Source organism: Diceros bicornis, chromosome 7 (assembly GCF_020826845.1).
Source record: "Diceros bicornis minor isolate mBicDic1 chromosome 7, mDicBic1.mat.cur, whole genome shotgun sequence".
NCBI classification, from domain to species: Eukaryota; Metazoa; Chordata; class Mammalia; order Perissodactyla; family Rhinocerotidae; genus Diceros; species Diceros bicornis.
The window spans coordinates 24,053,737-24,073,495 of record NC_080746.1 but is presented as its reverse complement, the minus strand read 5'-3'; the positions used below and the strand labels follow the sequence as shown (position 1 = coordinate 24,073,495).

The 19,759-nt window shown below is 39.6% G+C and overlaps 2 protein-coding genes across 5 annotated transcripts in view; both read left to right on the top strand.

The window, feature by feature from the left end:
- Positions 1–5,715, top strand: part of BCO2 (beta-carotene oxygenase 2) — a 52,456-nt gene extending 46,741 nt beyond the window's left edge. For all 4 annotated transcript variants that reach the window (XM_058545217.1, XM_058545216.1, XM_058545218.1 and 1 more), the window contains 4 exons: positions 2,851–2,988; positions 3,567–3,749; positions 4,249–4,359; positions 5,466–5,715. In XM_058545217.1, the coding sequence (XP_058401200.1) occupies positions 2,851–2,988; positions 3,567–3,749; positions 4,249–4,359; positions 5,466–5,579 (546 nt within the window). In that variant the 3' untranslated portion in view covers positions 5,580–5,715. The remainder of the gene's footprint in view (positions 1–2,850; positions 2,989–3,566; positions 3,750–4,248; positions 4,360–5,465) is intronic.
- Positions 5,716–8,791: 3,076 nt separating this feature from the next.
- On the top strand, positions 8,792–15,972 carry PTS (6-pyruvoyltetrahydropterin synthase). The gene is made up of 6 exons (XM_058545208.1): positions 8,792–8,929; positions 10,531–10,610; positions 11,857–11,879; positions 12,262–12,318; positions 14,646–14,716; positions 14,912–15,972. The coding sequence occupies exons 1-6, from the start codon at positions 8,847–8,849 to the stop codon at positions 15,033–15,035; spliced, it is 438 nt and encodes a 145-aa protein (XP_058401191.1). The 5' UTR covers positions 8,792–8,846; the 3' UTR covers positions 15,036–15,972.
- The last annotated feature ends 3,787 nt before the right edge of the window (positions 15,973–19,759 follow it).

Sequence of the window (19,759 nt, the reverse complement as noted above, 5' to 3'; positions counted from 1 at the left end):
AATACACACACACACACACCAATGAGTGCATGTTAAACTGATGAAATCTGGAAAAATTTGGTGGATTATATCAATATAAATCTCCCAGTTGTGATATTGTACTGTAGTTAAGCAAGCCATTATCATCGGTGAAACTGGATAAAAGATACATGGGCTCTCTCTGCATTTTTTTTATGTGACAAAATATACAAGATTTAAAATTTACCATTTTAAACACTTTTAGGTGTACAATTCAGTACCATTAAGTATATTAACAATGTTGTACAACCATCACCACTGTCCATTTCCAGAACTTTTTCATCATCCCACGCAGAAACTCTGTATCCACTGAATAAGAACTCTCTATTCCTCCCTCCCCCCACTACCCTTGGTAGCCTCTATCCTACTTTCTGTTTCTATGAATTTGCCTATTCTAGGTACCTCATATAAGTGGAATCATACAAGATTGGTTCTTTTGTGTCTGACTTATTTTATTTGGCATAGTCTTTTCAAGAGTCACCCGTGTTGTAACATGTATCAGAATCTCATTCCTTTTAAGGTTGAATAATATTCCATTGTATGTGCATACCACGTGTTGTTTATCTATTCATCTGTTAGTGGACATTTGGGTTGTTTTTACCTTTTGGTTATCATGAATAATGCTGTTATGAACATTGTCATACAAGTATCTGAGTCCCTGTTTTCATTTCTCTTTGGTATATACTTAGACGTGAAATTGCTGGATCTTATGATAATTCTATATCTAACTGTTTGAGGAACTGCCAAACTGTTTCCCACAGCAGCTGCACCATTTTACATTCCCATCAGCAATGCACAAGGGTTTCAGTTTCTTCCTAGTCTCACTAACACTTGTTATTTCCTGCTTTTTTTTTTGGTTTTTTTTTGTTTTTTTATAATAGCTATCCTAATGGTGTGAAGTGTTAACTCATTGTGGTTTTGATTTGCATTTCCATAGTGACTGATGATATTGAATGTCTTTTCATGTACTTATTGGCCATTTGTATATCTTTGGCAAAATGTCTATTCCAGTCTTTTGCCCATTTTTCAACCAATTGTTCATTTTTCTGTATTATTTCTTACAACTGCATGTCAATCTGCAATGATCTCAAAATAAAAAAGTTTAATAAAAAATTCTTAGGCCGGCCCCGTGGCTTAGCGGTTAAGTGCGCGCGCTCCGCTGCTGGTGGCCCGGGTTCGGATCCTGGGCGCACACCGACGCACCGCTTCTCCGGTCATGCTGAGGCCGCGTCCCACATACAGCAACTAGAAGGCTGTGCAACTATGACATACAACTATCTACTGGGGCTTTGGGGGAAAAAAAATTCTTTCATTTTCTCAGCTTGTCAGCTCCCTTTTCCTAAAAGCAGCTGATGTCCTTAAGGGAAAAGTTGCCCCCAATACGTAGTTTGTCTCTGTGGGTTTTCTTCCCCTCCCAAATTTCTGCCCCATTGTTCTTCCCTGCCTTTTTAGCTCACCAGTGCCTCCAAGCAGCTGTTTTAAACATTTTGTCTAGCTTTTCTAGCTGTTCTCAATGGAACAGTTGATCCGTATTACCTAATCCACCATTATTGGAAGTCTCTTTTTGTTCAGCTATAGTTTTGCAAAGGAAAAAAAATGTTTCAATAAATTTAAAAGTGATTTTTTAAAAGCTCTTTATGAAGCTTAAAAATAGACTAAATCTTTACTCAGTAAAAACATTTTTGCATGAGATGGAGATAGTATGGACTAGGTATATGACGGGAAATGGCACAGTTTGTTCTCCATCTTACAATATTTCAAGAGAGGAACATGTGCTTAAAGCATTCTTATTGTCAGAAGAATACACTTATTTTATTAGAATCTCCTGCTTAAACATCATCTCTGCAAAGAGGCTGTGTTGGGGGTCCCCAAGACCACCCCTTGGTTTAATGATTCGCTCGGAGGGCTCACACTTCCTAGAAAAATCAGCAAAAGGCAAAGGTGCATGGGGCGAAGTCTGGAGGAAAGCAGGTGCATGCCTCCAAGAGTCATCTCCCCGTAGAGTCACATAGGACATGCTTAGTTCCTCCAGCAACTTGTTGTGACAGCATGTGTGAAATGTTGTCTGCCAGGGAAGCTCACCCAAACTGGTTGTTCAGGGTTTTTGTTGAGGATCAACACATAAGCATATAGCCCCTATACGAGTGACCTCAGTTACTGAAGCTCCACACCTCCATAGGGAAAGCAGGTGTTCATTGTAAACCACATTGTTATCATAAACTATCTAGACAAACAGGTATAATGTGACTCAAGGCCTCAGGCATTCAAAACCACTCTTATCAGACAGAATATTCCATGAGCTCTGTTCCAGGTGCCAGCCAAGTCGTGAAAACAGGCCTTCTCTGAGAATGCGCAGGGTTTGAGCAACCCAGGTCTGCTAAGTTAATCCTTTTCCACACAGAGATTTACCCGGACCAAACCTGAAGAAGGAAGTACCCCTTTTTACTCTCTAGTCCCTCACCCTGCAGTATGTTTCTTAACGGCACTTGTCACTATCAGACCTTGGGCTATATAATCCTTTGATTATTTGACACTAATTTAATAACACATATTTTATTTCTTATTCCTTACCATTCTTTCTCCACTAGAATATAAGTTCCATGCGGCCAGAGACTTTGTTTTGTTCACTGCTGTATTCCCAGTGTCTAAACCAGTGGTTGGCCTATAGTAGGTACTCAACAGATATTTGTTGAATAAATGAATGAAGGAAAATGACCATTTACGTAATTACTTAGGAATGCCAATAATGTTGACTGGATCTAAATTATTGGGACATACTGTTATCCTATGAATGACAAGTTTCTCATCTGTTTATTTCTCTCTCCTGAACAGGTCTATAATTCAGTAGCCAAATCTTTCCCTCGAAGATTTATTTTGCCTTTACATGTCAGTTTGAATGCCCCTGAGGGAGTGAATCTCAGCCCATTGTCCTATTCTTCAGCCAGTGCTGTGAAACAGCCTGACGGAAAGGTATGCTATGAACGGACATTAGACTAAGACTTTGAACTTTAACAGTGTTACTTTATTCATTGGCTGTTCTCCACAATGTTTGGTGCCCAGTAAGTTTCGTAACATTCAGCTGAGCAGGGTAAGATCTTGGAACATTGCTTGCACAAGAACCGCAGAATTCTGGGTGGGAGTGAGTACTGTGTACCTATTCTTTTGTGTTTTGAAACAGATATATGCAACTTTCTAATGGTTGTGAAATGTCTAAGTATTTGAGATTGGTATTACCAGCCCCACCTTTTAGATAATTTGTGCTTATCACAGGCATGTCATTATGTAGCTATCAATGTCTTAGCTTTAGTAGAATAAAAAGTCCATTTCCACCTTCTATGCCATTTGACAGCTTAGTCACAAAACCCAGTAATCTTTTATGCATTCATATGCATGATGGAAAGAGGAACAATATAAAAAAAAGACATAGAACCTCAGTTTCCAAGCCCTGTCACAAACTCTTATAGGGTATTAGCCCCCTCACTGACCTACACTGAAGAAAATCAGTGAGAATTAAGAATCACTACAAATCCTTTTGGAACTTTTTCTAGATTTGGTGCTCTTATGAAAATCTACATCCCGAGGACCTAGAGGAGGAAGGAGGTATTGAATTTCCCCAGATCAACTATGGCCAATTCAGCGGCAAAAAGTATCATTTCTTCTATGGCTGTGGCTTTCGACATTTGGTGGGGGATTCTCTGATCAAGGTTGATGTGGTGAACAAGACACTGAAGGTAATGAAAATCTCCTTCCTTTTCCGAACTCTTGAAAGACCTGTTCTGCCCTTTGAAGTAGTTTCTTTTTCTTTAAGGTAGCTCTTGAGAGTCTTTAGTGTTTAAGCAGCTCAGCCATTTACTTTTGTTAAGTTTGAGAACCATGGAATCACCTAGGTTAGGGGGTATGTTCCCTCTAGGGAATCTCAATGAACCACAAGCCCAGGAAAATAATCCTGTGCTTGATGTTATTTTGAGAGAAATCATCAGGTTAAGGTTGTTGGGACATCTATATTTCAGGTTGGTGGGAAGTTATAATTTCATAAATTGTGTTTGATGATGATGGAATCTGCAGCTGCAAAAACTCCGTCTCTCTCTCTTATTCAACTCAGGGAGCCTGATTCTTTTTTAGTTGGAATATTATATTGACAGTCAAATTCATGCTGTGAGTGAAAATAGCTATAGAAAGCTTCCAGCCAATAACTAGACTTTTATCAAATCCTTTTTTTGGGACTTACAGGTTTGGAGAGAAGATGGCTTTTATCCCTCGGAACCTGTTTTTGTTCCTGTACCAGGAGCCAGTGAAGAAGACGGTGGGGTCATTCTCTCTGTGGTGATCACCCCCAACCAGGTATTTCCCTGTCATTAGTCAGAAAGAAAATTAGCACTGAGCCGTTTGAGGGTTATATTTAGTGATGCGATGGATAGTTTATTTTGATTCCAATGTGGCACCTTCTCCCTTCTCTTCCTTTCCTTACTATTTATATACCCTTTTATCATAATCCATACTTTATTATTTTAAAGTTCTATTTGTAGAACCATAATAATAATTTACCTTTGCATATGAATTTATTTACAAACTACTTTCATATATATTATCTTATTTAGTCATCAAAACAACTTTGTGGGATAACATTTTACACACGTGGAGTTTGTAACTTAAGGAAGTTGAATGAGACTTGCATCAGATCTCATAGTGGTAAAGCCGGTATTTAAATCCCGACCTTCTGACTTCTAGTCTAATACTCATCCCATCTTCTGTGCTGCCAATTTCAATTGAGTGACCCAAAAGTCTAATGTGGTAAGCCCTGACCTAGTGTCTCAATAATGTTGATATCTAACTTCTCATCTAGGTCAATCTTGTGGCAAATAGGTTCACTTTAAGTACCAGTTTTGATCAATTATTAGTGGCTGCCTGGGATGTAGGATTCTGAGGCTTTTTAAGGGTTTGGTGAGAAAAGTACTGTGATCAATTAGTAATGTCTGCCATGGGTTTAGGAGGACTTAGTCCTCATACCATGTACTTGCCATTCCTGTAATTGGACCAGGGAAAATCTCAGCTGGCCTCGCAATGCTACCTTTTGAACAGCTCCAAAGTAACACAAAACGGAGGCATTTCTAATGTGGAAGAAAGAATTTCTGTGTCTCTGAGGAGACTGAAAAGGGCAGGTAAAAAGATCCTTAAACTCAGAGAGATCCTATGAAGGTGATATAAACAACTTAATTTTTTCGCTCAAAAATGAACTTCTTCAGCTATAATTTCCTTTTTAGTCTAGTTCAGCAATTCAGCAAACATTCAGTGAGTGGATAGGCAAGGCACTGTGCTAGCTGCTGGGGATAGATATGAAGATGAGTAGGACATGGTTTCTCCCTTAGGAATTTTACAGCCCAGTGGAGGAGACAGATTTTTGATAGGGAAAAAAAAAAGAATTTTCAGTATGGTCTTTCTTTTTCTAGAATGAAAGCAATTTTCTCCTAGTCTTGGATGCCAAGAACTTTGAAGAACTGGGCCGAGCAGAGGTGCCTGTGCGAATGCCTTATGGGTTCCATGGCACCTTTGTAACCATCTGATGGAACAACCACAACGTCTGGGAGCTAAGTTCAAAATGAATGTGCTCTGTACAGAAGAGAGAGCAAAAGGGGCACTTTACCTTCCAAACCATAGACATCTGGTTTTTAAATTTCTATTAAAAATAGAATTCATGAGATAATTATGGTTTTATATTTTCTTGGGGGTCTTCCTTGAAAACATTGAGCAAGTGTTGACACAACCTTTTGAAGAGAGTTTTAAATTTATATTTACTGGATATATCTTCCTCTAGGTAATATGAATACATGAAAGAAAAACTAGAACTGGGTCATTACCAGCACCAGATATATGGGTGACAGAGGTCCTCACACTTAGTGGAATAAATACAAATAATCATAGATAGTAGAATATGAATATAGGTCTGAATAGTACCGTGTATTTTCCATCACAGCCTGCCTGTTATCGCTGGTCCTAAGGTACTCACAGAGGACAGGCAGCCGACTATGTCATGCTTGGAGGCTTCTTCTAAACTGGCTGTTTCTCTGCTGTCCACGCAGACGCCACTGCAGTTGAACCCCCACTACCACCTCCCACCTTGCCCCCAGCTCAGCCTTGAGAGGGTGTTTTTTCGAGGCACAGCCCTAAAATCAGGCATCTTCTAATCTCCAGGTGTATAGTTCTTCAGAGATTGATGAAAAGTCAATAGTTCTTCAGTTAGTTGGACAACAGGTGGCACTAGAGACCATATAATCTCCACATTTCTAAACCCCAACAGTTTTTACCAATAGCTTAAATCAACCCGAGGTCTATCACTTAAACCACACTCTTGCTGACACCTTCAAAATCCCTTGTTCCCTTCCTTCAGTTATATTCCCTCCCTCTGCTGAACTCCATCCCTTGGCCAGTTAAACTGTCCTCACTCCCTCTGCATGTTGAATTTTGCTGGAGAAGCCCCCCAAACAGGTAGTTTGGGGCACCTGTGAACTCATGATTAGGCTCACTGCACAGTCCTGGACCAACATAGTCAATTTCTTCTCAATTTTCCTTAAGAGTTATGAACATCACAAACCATATACTCTTTAATGAAGTATTCCATGCATACAAATGCCATGTGTGGGAGTTTACATTGTAGCAATAAAGTAAAAGTTCTAAGTTTTGTGTCTGAGTTGGTGAGATACAGAACAACAGCAGCAGGTACAGAATGGCAAGAGGATACCTAAACAGAGTTAAGATAGCAGATGTGGGAGCTTAGAGGCTGAGGTAACCAAAAGAACATAAATCATCTGCCTTTTCACAGAAGTCCTTGAAAAGGCATTGTACTCCCCAGACAAGACATGGAGGTTTGATCTAGATTTATCTGGATCTGAAGGGTGAAAGAGACTCTGGTAGACATCTAAGAAGTACACAGATCTGATCACATCTTTCCTCTGTTTATAAACCTTTACTCCATCCTAATACATAGCGAGTGAAGTTTAAGTGTATAAAGGTTAGCAGTATAATCATAAAATTTTGACCGAAAGATGCCTGAATTCTGCCTTGGCCCTACCATCTATAAGGTTCTTAAAGGAGAAGACAAAAAAGGATCAACAACATTTTATAGTCTAGGAGCATATGCCTGGTAATCCAATGGAGAAAGTACTGGTAAAGTTGAGTGAGCGTATGACTGCCTCAAAGACTAGGCAGGGGCTCTTCCTCTCTCTAAGCCCAACTCATCACTGGCCAGTGTCCAGAAACTCAAGGAAAGGGAGTATGTGGTGCACAAGTGAGGGGAAAAAGGATTTGGGCCCAGCCTAGTGACCTTATCTTAACAAATTACATCTGCAAAGACCCTGTTTTCAGACAAGTCATATTCTGAGGTACCGGGGGTTAGGACTTCAACACATTAATTTTGGGGAGACACAATTCAACCCATAACAGGATCACTGAGGGTGAATTTGGTGAGTACCTTTATAGAGAATTAGCTTTAATAAAAAAAATTTAGAGCAAGAACTCTTCAAATGCAATGATTAAATTTTTACTGAAGCAAGTAAAGCAATTTCTCAGAAATTCTTTCTACTTTTTACCTTTTATTTTATTTTGATTCTTTAAACTGTTTTTGGAATGAGTAAAGTGTTTATGTAACCCCACTGTTAAGAGTATTTATCTCTGAGGTAGTCATTGCCTGGGAAATATCGTTTATAAGTGATCTTGGATAAGTAATTCACTTATGTGGGCCTGTGTTTTCTTATCTGTAAAGTGAGAGGACTGAACTAGATAGTCTCTATCTCAAAAATATCTGAAGTGTATAATTCTTTGAGAAGTTCTTTCTTTACAGCCTGATGGAGAAGGTGAGAAAAATATTTGAAAATGTGTGAAGAATGTTTGCTACATAACATACAAATAATTTAATGCAGAACAAACAGTATATAGCTGGAGACAGGAGACATTTGAGAGAAATCACCATTGGGGCTTACATTTCTGCCACTGCCATGGTTTTATCTATCCTTCCCAGTGCCTGGAACAGTACCAGCCACAGAGTAGATGCTCAATAAATATTTAATGAAAGAATGAATGGAGGCAAGATGTGACATTGTACTGGGAATTCTAAGTAGTTTGGACACTCCTCATGAGTAGATGTGAGGAAACACAATGCTTTCACCACTCCAGAGGTGTCTACATTGGACAGAGAATTGCTGTGTGTGTGTTCATGAGTGCATGTGTTCACATCGTGCCAACCGAGAGTGATAGATGGGTCCATGCATGTGTGTGGCTGGTAAGAAAAGCTTGAGAATCTCCCTTAGTAAGAATCTTCACAAACGGTCCAAAGGTAGTACCAACTCTGAAACCCACGTGCTCCTACACGTACCTTCAAATTCCTCCTCCCTTTATGCTTTAAGTGCACTGGCCCTGGGACTCATCTCAGAGAAACCAGAGACTGGAGTTTCGCTGTTGTAACCCAGGGCTGTCTAGAAGGGAGTGGGAGGGGTGGCTCAAAGAGGTCCCTCCAGGACCCAAAGTGTGTCCAGATTGACCCTAACCGCGTGACGTGGCCTCAGGCTGAGCAGACATAAAAGTGAGGGACACTAAAACCCCACCCACCTAATCTGATCGCTCCAAGGTACACCTAGTTATCCGAACTCTTGGTAACCCAAAAGCTTCACCAGTTACAGCCTCCAGGCCGGCAGAGGGAGCCCAGCCGCAGGATGAAGCCGAGAGCGCTTAGCGGGGCGCCGCCCGCACTGCGCAGCCGTGGAGAGGCTCCGCCCACCCCAGTCCACCGCAGGCCAAGGGAGCAGGTGCTGGCGGCTGTGAGGCGCCCCTGCAAGGTGATGAGCGTGGTGGGCTCCGGCGGTCGCCGCCGGGCGCGAGTGTCCCGCCTCGTCTCCTTCAGCGCCACCCACCGGCTCCACAGGTGGGGTGTGCCCACAGTGCCAATGGTGGCGGACGAGGTCCTCGGGTCCTGTGGTGGGGGCCCGGGTGCGAACCGACGTGTGGGCGGGGCCCTCTCGGTGCCTTGGTGTGGCTGCCGGGCTTCATTGACGACACAGTAACAGTGACAGCTAGAGTTGACCGGGCTCCAGAGGAGGCGGTGGAGCGTGGTGGGTAAGGGAGCCGACTGCGGAGAGAGACGGCCCGGGGTGCGGAACCAAGAGCCTCCTTTCGCTGGCTCTGTGACTTGAAGGGACTTCTTTGTCTTTAGATTCCCCTAATTTAGCTCAAAGGGTTGCTATGACGTTCACAGGAGTTAAACCTGCCCAGATTACACAGCGCCAGGTACATCCTAAACGCTCAGTAAATGTTAGCTGCTATTAGATGCCAGGAGCATTAGCTACCGTAACTAATAAAATTACAGCAAGACAAGTTTTATGCCCTTTTTATCGAAGATAAAATGAACCCAGATGTTCACCTTCCTAAGGCAGCTCAGAGCAAACAGCACAGTTGGGATTTGAACCCAGAGTACTCAGACTGCTTGATTGCACTGAAGAGTTGATTTTGAGGAGAGGTTACCGCTCATTAGCAAGCTCCACTCTCTGAGCATCTGTTTCCTTGTCTGTAAAAGGAATTTCTCCCTAACGAGATTCATCTATTCATTCACTGGACAGGTATTTGTTGCATGCTTGTCAGGTGTTGTGCTAGGTAACAGGGATGCAGCAGTGATCAACACACACCTGTCACTACCTCTGTCTGGAGTGTACAGTATGGCCAATTTTATGGAGGGTACAGTGAGATCATTTTTTGCAAAAGCTTTGTGAACTGTAGTGCTCTAAATGTAAGAAGTGGATGAGCAGGGGAAAGTGGAGGAAATAATAAAGAAGGTGTCAGAAGGAAAGGGGTTGTAAAATAGGAAGCTCAAACATATGAGGGTGGTAAGGCCTCACTGAAGATGCTGAGTTGATTGGACAGCTATAGGTATAAAAACCCATTAAGAAAATTGTTCTCTGTCTGGAGCAACAGCTGAGTATTATAATTTTAAAGTTTCACCTAATTTGAATACCCCTCAATGGATTGGTAAAGTTATCAGTAGGCAGTAGTTGATGCCTAATAAAGCAAGATTGTTAAAGAGGAGACGTACTAGGTCATATAATTATTTTTCAGGAGGAATGAGATTTTCAGCCACTTGAGGACAAGCATTTCTTTTATCGTTGTATGCCCTTGCTTCCTTCATCCTGTGCCTACCTGTGTAGTAGGTATTCAGTAAATGTTTACTGAGTTGAAAATGGAGGGGCCTTGAGCACATCAGTTGTTAGAATCTTGCTGTGGAACAAGGATATTGAATTTGTTTATGCTAATTTGTGTGGTACAATAAGTAGTCTAATTAGGGAGCATGCACTGTTTTCTGTCTCATAAAGCTGAGTAATGAATCAGATTGATTTATGACTTTCCATTTGGTAAGCTAAAGTAATAATAAATTGTAAACCTTTTTAAGGGCTAGAACAAATAATAAATGTAGGGAGCAGAGAAGGTGTCTGAACTTGAGTCATGTTGACTTTTTTCCTTTGTTTTTTTGGTCAGCAAATCTCTGAGTAACGAAGAAAACTTGAAATTATTTGGGAAATGCAACAATCCAAATGGCCACGGGCACAATTATAAAGGTGAGAGGAAAACTGATGAAATTTTAGCCCTTTCGATAAGGATGAAAGAGTATTCAGCAAACATAGTCTGAATGAGTAAGAAGCCTTATGGACAGAGCATGAATGCTTTGAGCCTTGAATGAGAAGTTAAATGAAAGTTCAAAATGAAAAGATCTGTTGCCTTGGTTGGGTCTTAAGTTTTACCTTGCAATTGTCTGCTCTGTTACAGATAGTCCAAAACAATAAATGGTTTAAATAATTTTTTCCTTGGCCTTAGTGTACATAATGAGATTCTTTTGGCACCGAGTTTCCTACTAATTAGGTATCGCTGAGGCTAGTGTTAAAATTAGATTGTGTTCTTTGAGTAAATAATGACTGACAATAGGGGAATATTGGGTAGGAATGTGCTGTATGGCAGGAAAATAGATTGGGTCTAAAACTTTGCCAGCAGTGTTCCAAGAAAGTAATTAATTTATGCAAGGATAAGAGACTTGATTCTTTGAGATCTAGCTGATGTCTCAAAAAACAGCTACGTAAGCCATAGAGTATCACAGCATATGGTATGGTGGAGTAAAAAGACCAGAAAAGGTATCAGAAGATCAGAATTTGTAGTTTAGTTACTGCCCCTTACTTGATCTATGATATCTCTCATTCTCAGTTTGCTCATTTATCACATAGTACCTAATAGTGTTTGTGTGGAGCTGAAAAAAATATATAAAAGTTATTAATTTGTAAAGCACTCTGACCATCAAGATCTTTCAAATGCTTCATACAAGCACTTGTTAATTTATACAGCATTCCTGTAAACCATATATACATTCATGTGAGTAAAGGGATAAGTTTTAGGCCCAGTAGTAGTTTTGCTTGCTCAGAAAGGTGCTGCCCAGAATTGGACCAGCTCAGTGTGTAGATGGACTTCTTCCATGTACATTTTCTACTTTTATAGGCAATGATTGAGCAGCGTCTCGATCCTACCTGTTGGAGATTCCTACCCAGTGCATCAACGTCATAAGCAGAATTTACACCTGTTTTGGCCTTGGCTAAGCTCCTCTGCTTAGCCAAAGCTCCAACTAAGCTCCTCTGTCTTGGTTGAGTCTTGCTTTAGTTGATAAAAAGATCTTTACTAAAATAGATGTTTGGGGGAAAATATAAATACAGCTTTGCAGGGCAGAGATCTGATACTTAATTTATGTTGCAAACTTGTGCTTGGTTGTTAATCTGTTGAAAGTCATGCTGGTTTTTCAGTATTTTGTTTTCTTTCCCATAGTTGTGGTGACAGTACATGGAGAGGTACGTGCTGAAAATATCTCTGTGGTTTGTGCAGATTGCTGGACCCTCTTTCAGCCAACGTGATGGATTCTGTGTTGCAAAATTCTTTTCAAATCGCTATTGCTTCATTGTTGACCTTTGTGTATGGTGAGCTGCTGCCATTCCTACCTTTCCTCTCCCAAAATGTCATCTTTAATGTGTTGTGTGTGGACAGGTAGAAGAGCAGTACAATAAAAAGGATGCCTGGAGCACTTGGTGTTTCCATGCTGAGATTGATGATTGTCTTGGGGAGGAAGGCAAATGTGGGCACAATTTCTGCACATTGTACAGTCTTTAATAATTTGCCAGAGGGTTAAATATGAAGAGCATACTATAGTAATAGTCACCTTTGTTTGTTCTTTAGATTGATCCTGTTACAGGCATGGTTATGAATTTGACCGACCTCAAAGAGTATATGGAGGTAATGACACGTTGGGTGCTTATTGTGTGCTGTCCTCTAAGTCTAATATTTAATGGCCCCCTTTTCATTTCCCCAGCCAAGTATCTCCAGAGGTTCCATGACCTTGTGAGTGGAATTGGGTGTGGGAGTGGTGATGTACTTGCAGGAATTACTCTCATGCTCTTCTAAAGCTGTTTGGGTGACTTAATGGAAATTAGTCGCAGTTGTATTACAATGATGGGAATGAATATAGCATGCTCATCTTGTATTTCTTGCTGGCATATCCTGATTTCCTCCATTTAACAAATTCTACCCTTCTTTCAAGATATAACTTTTTCCTTGAAGCTTTTGTTCCCTTCTCTGAATTTTCCTTACGCCTTTAATCATAGATTTTAGCACTACCCTATGTTATTCACTCTAGCTTTGTTATAAGCTCACTGGGGCAGTTCATCATAGGGATAACACAAAAGAAGGTTTGCAGTAAAGGACTTACTGATTGTATCATTATAGAATTCTTGTATGGAGATTATCTGGACCAATTTCTTTGTTCCATAGATGAAAATTAAGAAATACTGAACAATTAACCGACTTTCCCTAGGTCATGTGGTTAGTCCTTTACAAAGTGGGGAGTAGATTTCCTTCTATCCAGCTTAGTTTTTATTATGCCATCATTTCGCTTGTTTCTTTAGTTCTTCTCTTCAGCTCTGCTCCTTATTTTTTGTTCTAAAATTTGACACTTATTTCATAAAAATCTTGTTATTAATAATCATTACTTCCTTCACATTATTTGTCATTCATATATTCGACAGTTTTGCCTACTTTGCCTCAGTCTTTGAGTTAAGTGCTAGGAATACAAAAATGCCTGAGACATAGCCCCTACCCACAGAGTGCTCACATTCCTTTTTCTAACAAGTGAAGAATAAGTGCTCAATCGGTGTTGGTTGAATAAATGAATAAGAGAACGAGTGAATGAACAAATAGTACTGTGCTCAAAGTTCTTTAGGAAAGCTGTAAAGACAGAGTTCTTGTGTTTACTGGGAACATAAAATGTATATACACACAATGTTGTACAATACAAGACAACAGTGTGAGAAATATGAGACATCTCAAGCAAGCATATGATTAAATACTAGAGGAGGAGGATTAAATACTAGAGGAGGAGGATTAAATACTTTTTCCCACCTTTGAATACCTGAAGGGCACCACACACTCCCATCAGTAAAAGTGGCTCATCATGGCAATACAGAGTAAAGTTAGAAAGAGCCCTGTAGAAGAGGCTTTGATGGAAAAGTTGGGACTTGAACTGGAATTGAAGATAAAACAAAGAGTTATTTTCTTGATATCTATGGGGATATAATTTGATCTATTTTAAAGGTTATTTGGTTTAGGGCTTACTCTTTTTATATGATTCTGGTTTTTCTCAGAAAATGATTGCTATTATTGTTATTAATGTACCCTTCTTGGAACCATACCATATGTAAAATTAGATTGTTTCACAAATGCTTAGATTTTGTACAGTAGCTAAAAGTAACAACTTAGAATAAGGCAATTACAATTCTTGCCATTGACAAGGAAAAACATTATGTTTGTATACAGTCACATGTCCCTTAACAACAGGGATACATTCTGAGAAATGTACCATTAGGCAATTTTGTCCTTGTGCGAACATCATAGCGTGTATTTACACAAACCTAGATGGTATAGCCTACAACACACCTGGGCTATGTGGTACTAATCTTATGAGACCACCATTATATATGTGGTCCATTGTTGACTGAACCGTCGTTATGAGTGGCGCATGAAACATTAGGAAGCAATAGTCTTTGGGTATTTATGTTTTTTCTCCTAAAAGCCCAAGGTCATTCTTAAGTTACTTCTTATAGCAGAAATTTAGAACTACTTACATAATTTCAGTCTTAGTCTGCTTTATAAAATGTAATACTCACTGGATCTTTGTCCTAATGACATTGTGACAGTGTGCTGAAGGTGAGACTGTTATGGAGAAGTATTTCTGGTAGCTTTTTGGACAGAATTTAAGAAGTGTTAAACTGAATCCTGAATCACAATGGCTTGTTACGAGAAAGCTCCAATGAATTCTCCTCTACTTTTTGGTGTCTTACCTCTTTGCATTCAGTAATGAGGATAACCAGTCATTATGGAGAGCTGTGCCTTACTTTATTTTACAACTTTAAACTTTCTGAGATTGCTTTATAAGACACAGATATAGTACTTACAAGTACTGAGTTAGTGGCTAAGTGATAAGGTAAGGTTTAGAGGCGAAGGTGGAATACTTTGGAATTTGAGTCATAAATGGAATCAGTGATGTTTTTCCTTTGTTTTGTTTATAGGAGGCAATTATGAAGCCCCTTGATCATAAGAATCTGGATCTGGATGTGCCATACTTTGCAGATGTTGTAAGGTGAGTGTGACTATCTTGCCTTATATAAATAGTAAGAAAGAAGAATTGATTTTAACAATTTGTGTGATTACTGTGTGATTTCTAAAGTTTTAGTTTAATGATATATTTTTAAAGCTAGAATTTCTGTTCTCTGCAAACATTAAGCGTGAAATTTTGTTTATTTGCCTCTTGTTCTTCTTTTCTTTTCTTCTGCAGCACCACAGAGAATGTAGCTGTATACATCTGGGAAAACCTCCAGAAACTGGTTCCTGTGGGAGTTCTTTATAAAGTAAAAGTATATGAAACTGACAATAATATTGTAGTCTATAAAGGAGAATAGCTCTTACAGGTTAATACCATAAACAGATTTAATTTCTTTCCATATTTGAAAAAGGTCTTTATCCCCTTGGACTATTAACAAGTCATCATATAATTGTTGCACCTCCACACTGTGTTCTGGAGCGCCCGATTCATTGAAATCATTGTGAGTAAGACCTATTTTAGAGTCAAATCTATCTTAAAACTAAATTTGTAATGTATCCTGAGTATCATTTAGAGAGTCTTTTATCTATAGATTAAAAATCACTTCATTTCAGCAAAATGTTTTGGTGTAGAATTATTTGAAAGCAAAAGAAATCTATTTTTGTTTTTCCATTATCTCATTTTTAGTATTCATTTTTCTCTTGGTATAATATAAATGGCAAAAATGTTTATAGGACTTATGGTAGGTGAATCTTAAAAAATAAAATACAGGTGACCACAAAATCTGGAAACATAAACAACATATATTTTTTAATAGATTGGACTTCCTTGATTACTTTTTTAGGGTATGCTAAAGGCACAAGTTTATTCAGTGAAAACTAGACGCACAAATCATCTGAGGCAATGCATTGTAGATGGATGTACAAGGATGGATGGAAATGCTGCGTTAGTGCACATTGTTCATTGCAATTTTGCACAGCTTATTAAACTGTGAATTGCTAGTGAGGAACAGCACATTGAACATGTCATGGAATATCAGTAAACTACTTATTATGTATATTTGTGCATGTTTCCAGACCTATGGCCACCTGAACAGTTTTAACTCAGAAGACTGAAGGATAATCATATTAAACCCTATTAATATATTAAACCCTATAAACCCATATATTAAACCCTATTAAATAATCAACACAAAAAGGATATATTGCTCTGTAAAGCATCTCTTGTATACAGTTTTTCCTAATTGATCCCATTTTGTTCTGGTCATTAAACTTACCTGCTGAAGTTGAACTATATTCTTGGCATTCATCTCTGGTATCTTTTTCTCATGACTAAATCCACAAGAATGTTATTTGCTTGCTGTGCACAAAGAACTATTCTGTCTGGTGTTCTCATTTGTATTCTAAACTTCTTTTTTTTTTTTTTTTGTGAGGAAGATGGGCCCTGAGCTAACATCTGCCAATCTTCCTCTTTTTTTTGCTGAGGAAGACTGGCCCTGGGCTAACATCCATGCCCGTCTTCCTCTACTTTATATGGGACGCCGCCACAGCATGACTTGCCAAGCGGTGCCTTGGTGCGCGCCCGGGATCCGAACCGGCGAACCCTGGGCTGCCGCAGCGCAGCGCGCGCACTTAACTGCCTGTGCCACCGGGCCGGCCTCTAAACTTCTTAAATATAGAGTTTTACTTTTCTCTCCAAGTAGCAACTAATACACAATGTATTCTCAGAATGTTGCCATCTGAGGATAGCAAAAGGACTTGTGCAGTGATTTAATTTCTACAAATACCATGCAAGGTGGGTATTATTTGACAGATGAGAAAATTAAAATTGAGTGAGTTTAAGCTACTTGCCTAAGATCACTCAGCTAATAAATAGCAAACTGAGTGTTTGACACTTAGGGTCTGCCTGACTCCCAAACATAGACTGTATAAAAAGGATAATGTACGTATATTTCAAGATTTTTTTTAAATGCCAAATTTTGCAGATCTGATATCATATTAGAAAAACACTATTTTTCATAGTAACGTGGACACTCCAGGTGTTTGTTGTTTATGAGTTACTTCAAGAGAGCACTTTTTTTTTTTTTTGCTTTCCTTAGGAAAGTGAGAATTCTGTATCTGTCTGTCTGTCTATCTGTCTGTCTGTCTGTCTGTCTGTCTGTCTCTTGAGTGAGTGAGTGAGTGAGTAGATGAGTGAAGGACCAAAGGTAGTATGTAGGTGATTTTTTTCCAAGTCTCCCTAGAACCTGCTCTCGGAGGCCTTGTCAAGCTATATTGTAGTTGTTGCTCTACCTTTCTGTTTTTTCACTACCCTGAATCCCTTATGGCCAAAGTATTTATTCTAAGCAGAGTATCCGGTTAATAGTACTCAATTTTTTGTTTATTGAATAAATGAATGGCATATTGGTAGAAACTGCTGAAATTTTATAGTGACTTATACATAGTGGACACTTAGTAAATATTTTTAGAATTGAATAACGTGAAAGTTTTGGGGCTTGAATTCTAGTCCTAGTGCTGTTACTATTCAGTTGTGTCACTTTCATCTCAGAGCCTCAGTTTCTTTACCCATGAAATGAATGCTTGGACCAGATGCTTTCTGAAGTTGCTTCTGCCTGTTCTCAGATTTTATATCTCAATGATTTTAAAGACCAAATGAGTAAATATTAATTTAGAGAAGGAAAAAGATTATTATGGGGTGGTGAGGTTTGGAAAAGCTTAATGGAGGAAATATGAGGATGAGTGATACTTAAAGTGATGGGGCAGGGAGAGTGGTGGTTTGGAATTCAGGAGGAAAAAGGGAATATATACTGAAAGGGTAAAATTTCATTAGTGAGCTTACTAAGGTGGGAATGTACAAAGTATATTTGGGATATAGTGAGTAGATTAACCTTAAGAGAGTGGTGATGAGGTGTGAGTGTAATGGGAAGTTACCCTGGAAATATAGGATGGGGACAGCCTGGAGAGCCTTGAATATCAGTTTGGGGTTTTTATCCTTTTTGGAAGAGGGAGCTTTTGAAGTTTTGTTTGTTTTTTAAGGAAGATAACCAGCTGGACAAAGGGAATTGAGGAAACCAGTTGCAAAGCCATTGCAAGGATCTAAACACAAGGTGGTAGGTGTCAGGAGCATGGTGGTGGCAGTGGAAACAGAGCGACAGAGGAGGGAAAAGAGAGCTAACGTTGTGCAGTGCCTATTGTGGTGTCAGGCATTTTGCTAAGGACTTTTCATATTATCTCACTTTATCCTTATAACCACCCTGCAGGGTGAGTGTATTAGTTATCTACTGCTGCATAACAAGTTACCCCAAACATAGTAGCTTAAAACAATGCACATTTATTATCTCACAGTTTTAACGTACCAGAAATCTGGATGTGGCGTAGCTGGGACCCCTGGCTCAGGATCACTCACAAGGCTGCAGTCATCTCAAGGTTTATCTAGGAAGGGTCAGCTTCCTGACTCGTGGTTTTTTGGCAGGATTCACTTCCCCATGGGTTGTTGGACTGAGGCCTCAGTTCATCCCTCCCTTTCTTGCCATGTAGACCTCTTCATAGAGCAGCTCACAACCTGGCAGCTTGCTTCATCAGAGTGAGCAAGTAAGAGGGCAAGGGAGAGAGTGCCGTCAAGAGAGGGGGAGAGGGATAGGAGGAGGAGGAGGGGGAGAGATGAAAGAGGTAGGAGAGGGAGGGCTAGCAAGATAGAAGTCACAGTCTTGTAAGCTAATCACTTTTTCTGTATTTTTTCCTTAGAAGCAAGTCACTAGATCCATCCCACACTCGAGGGGAGGGGATTACACATATATTCTAGTGTGTAAAGTGTGAAGTGAGAATAGCAGAAGATGAGGCTGGAAAGGTAGGCAGGGAGCATGTATCATGCCTGTTTTCACCCCAGGGGAGTAAAGCACATCTCATTTTACGAGAGTGAAACATCAGAGCAGCAGTAGTGGTTTCCAGTGGGAATGGCGGGGTTTGTTGGTAGGTAAATATAAAAATCTTATGATTCTTGAAATTAAAACCAACTCTAAGGTATGACGTTAATAAAAATTATATTGGCCATATTTCTGAACTGAATGACCAGAAGCCAGCTATCATCTGTGTTGCCTTAATTGATGTAGTCACCACCAATGGGTTATAAAAATGGCCAGAATAATACGATAAGTTGTGTGCTTGTCGCCTCTAATAGACTATACCTAAGATAAGTGTCCATTTTGTTTTTTAAACTCCAAACTTTTACTTTCCTCCTGGAAATGAAATTGTCCTCAAGATGGGAAACAGATTGTGCTCATTTTGCTTTGTTGTGCCTGGGATATTTCTAGCCTCTCTTGCAGACAGAAGAATCATTGTTAGTTTCGCACAATTTAACTTTATAGCGAGATTTTGTTGCAAGACACTTTTGGAAAATGTCCCAGATAAACGCCGTCTCCACATAGTGGCAGAGACAAGTGCTATCCCCACAAAAGAAAAGTGGGAGAAGGGGGTTCTTGCACTGGAGGATTTTCAGTGCGGCACTTATGCTTCCAAGGAGTTCATTGGTTACTTTGCTTCCTTCAGAATCCACCCATGCACTCCTGCTGCTATTCTGTCACCATCGAGACACGAGTATTCATCATTAAAAAAGGGAATTAGAACACTGTTCTTTTTTTTTTTGCTGGTTGTTGGCTAAAGAAACGACATCCCAGGCTTGTCTTCTTAAAAATGCTCCAGAAACAAGTCCTCAATACTTAAACCCAAGTTTACCCTCATCCAACCAGTTTATCATCAGTGAAAATTCCGGATTTAGTATGCTAATAAGTAAGATTAAGTTGAAAAACCCTTTTAACTTTTCACAAATATCTTAATAAATATGAACACTGTGGCTGATGACAACCTGAAGAAATAGAATGGCTAGTGTTCTTTTACCTTTTCAAGTTTTTATTTGCCCACAGATAGAACCGCATAGGAGTAGTTGGGTGTCTTATGGGCACCTCAAACTTAACATTTCCAAAAGTGACGTTCTGATTTCTCCTTCAGAATCTGTTCTTCACCAGTCTTCCCTAAAAATGCCATTATTATCCATCCATTCATATTTTCAAGCCAGAAACCTGAAAGT

Excerpts from the sequence above, each read along its gene's own strand:
- PTS (XM_058545208.1), top strand. The coding sequence starts at position 8,847 with ATGAGCGTGGTGGGCTCCGGCGGTCGCCGCCGGGCGCGAGTGTCCCGC. Across the intron at positions 11,880-12,261 it reads TGGTGACAGTACATGGAGAG|ATTGATCCTGTTACAGGCAT; the intron begins GTACGTGCTGAA and ends TTTGTTCTTTAG. Across the intron at positions 14,717-14,911 it reads TACTTTGCAGATGTTGTAAG|CACCACAGAGAATGTAGCTG; the intron begins GTGAGTGTGACT and ends TTTCTTCTGCAG.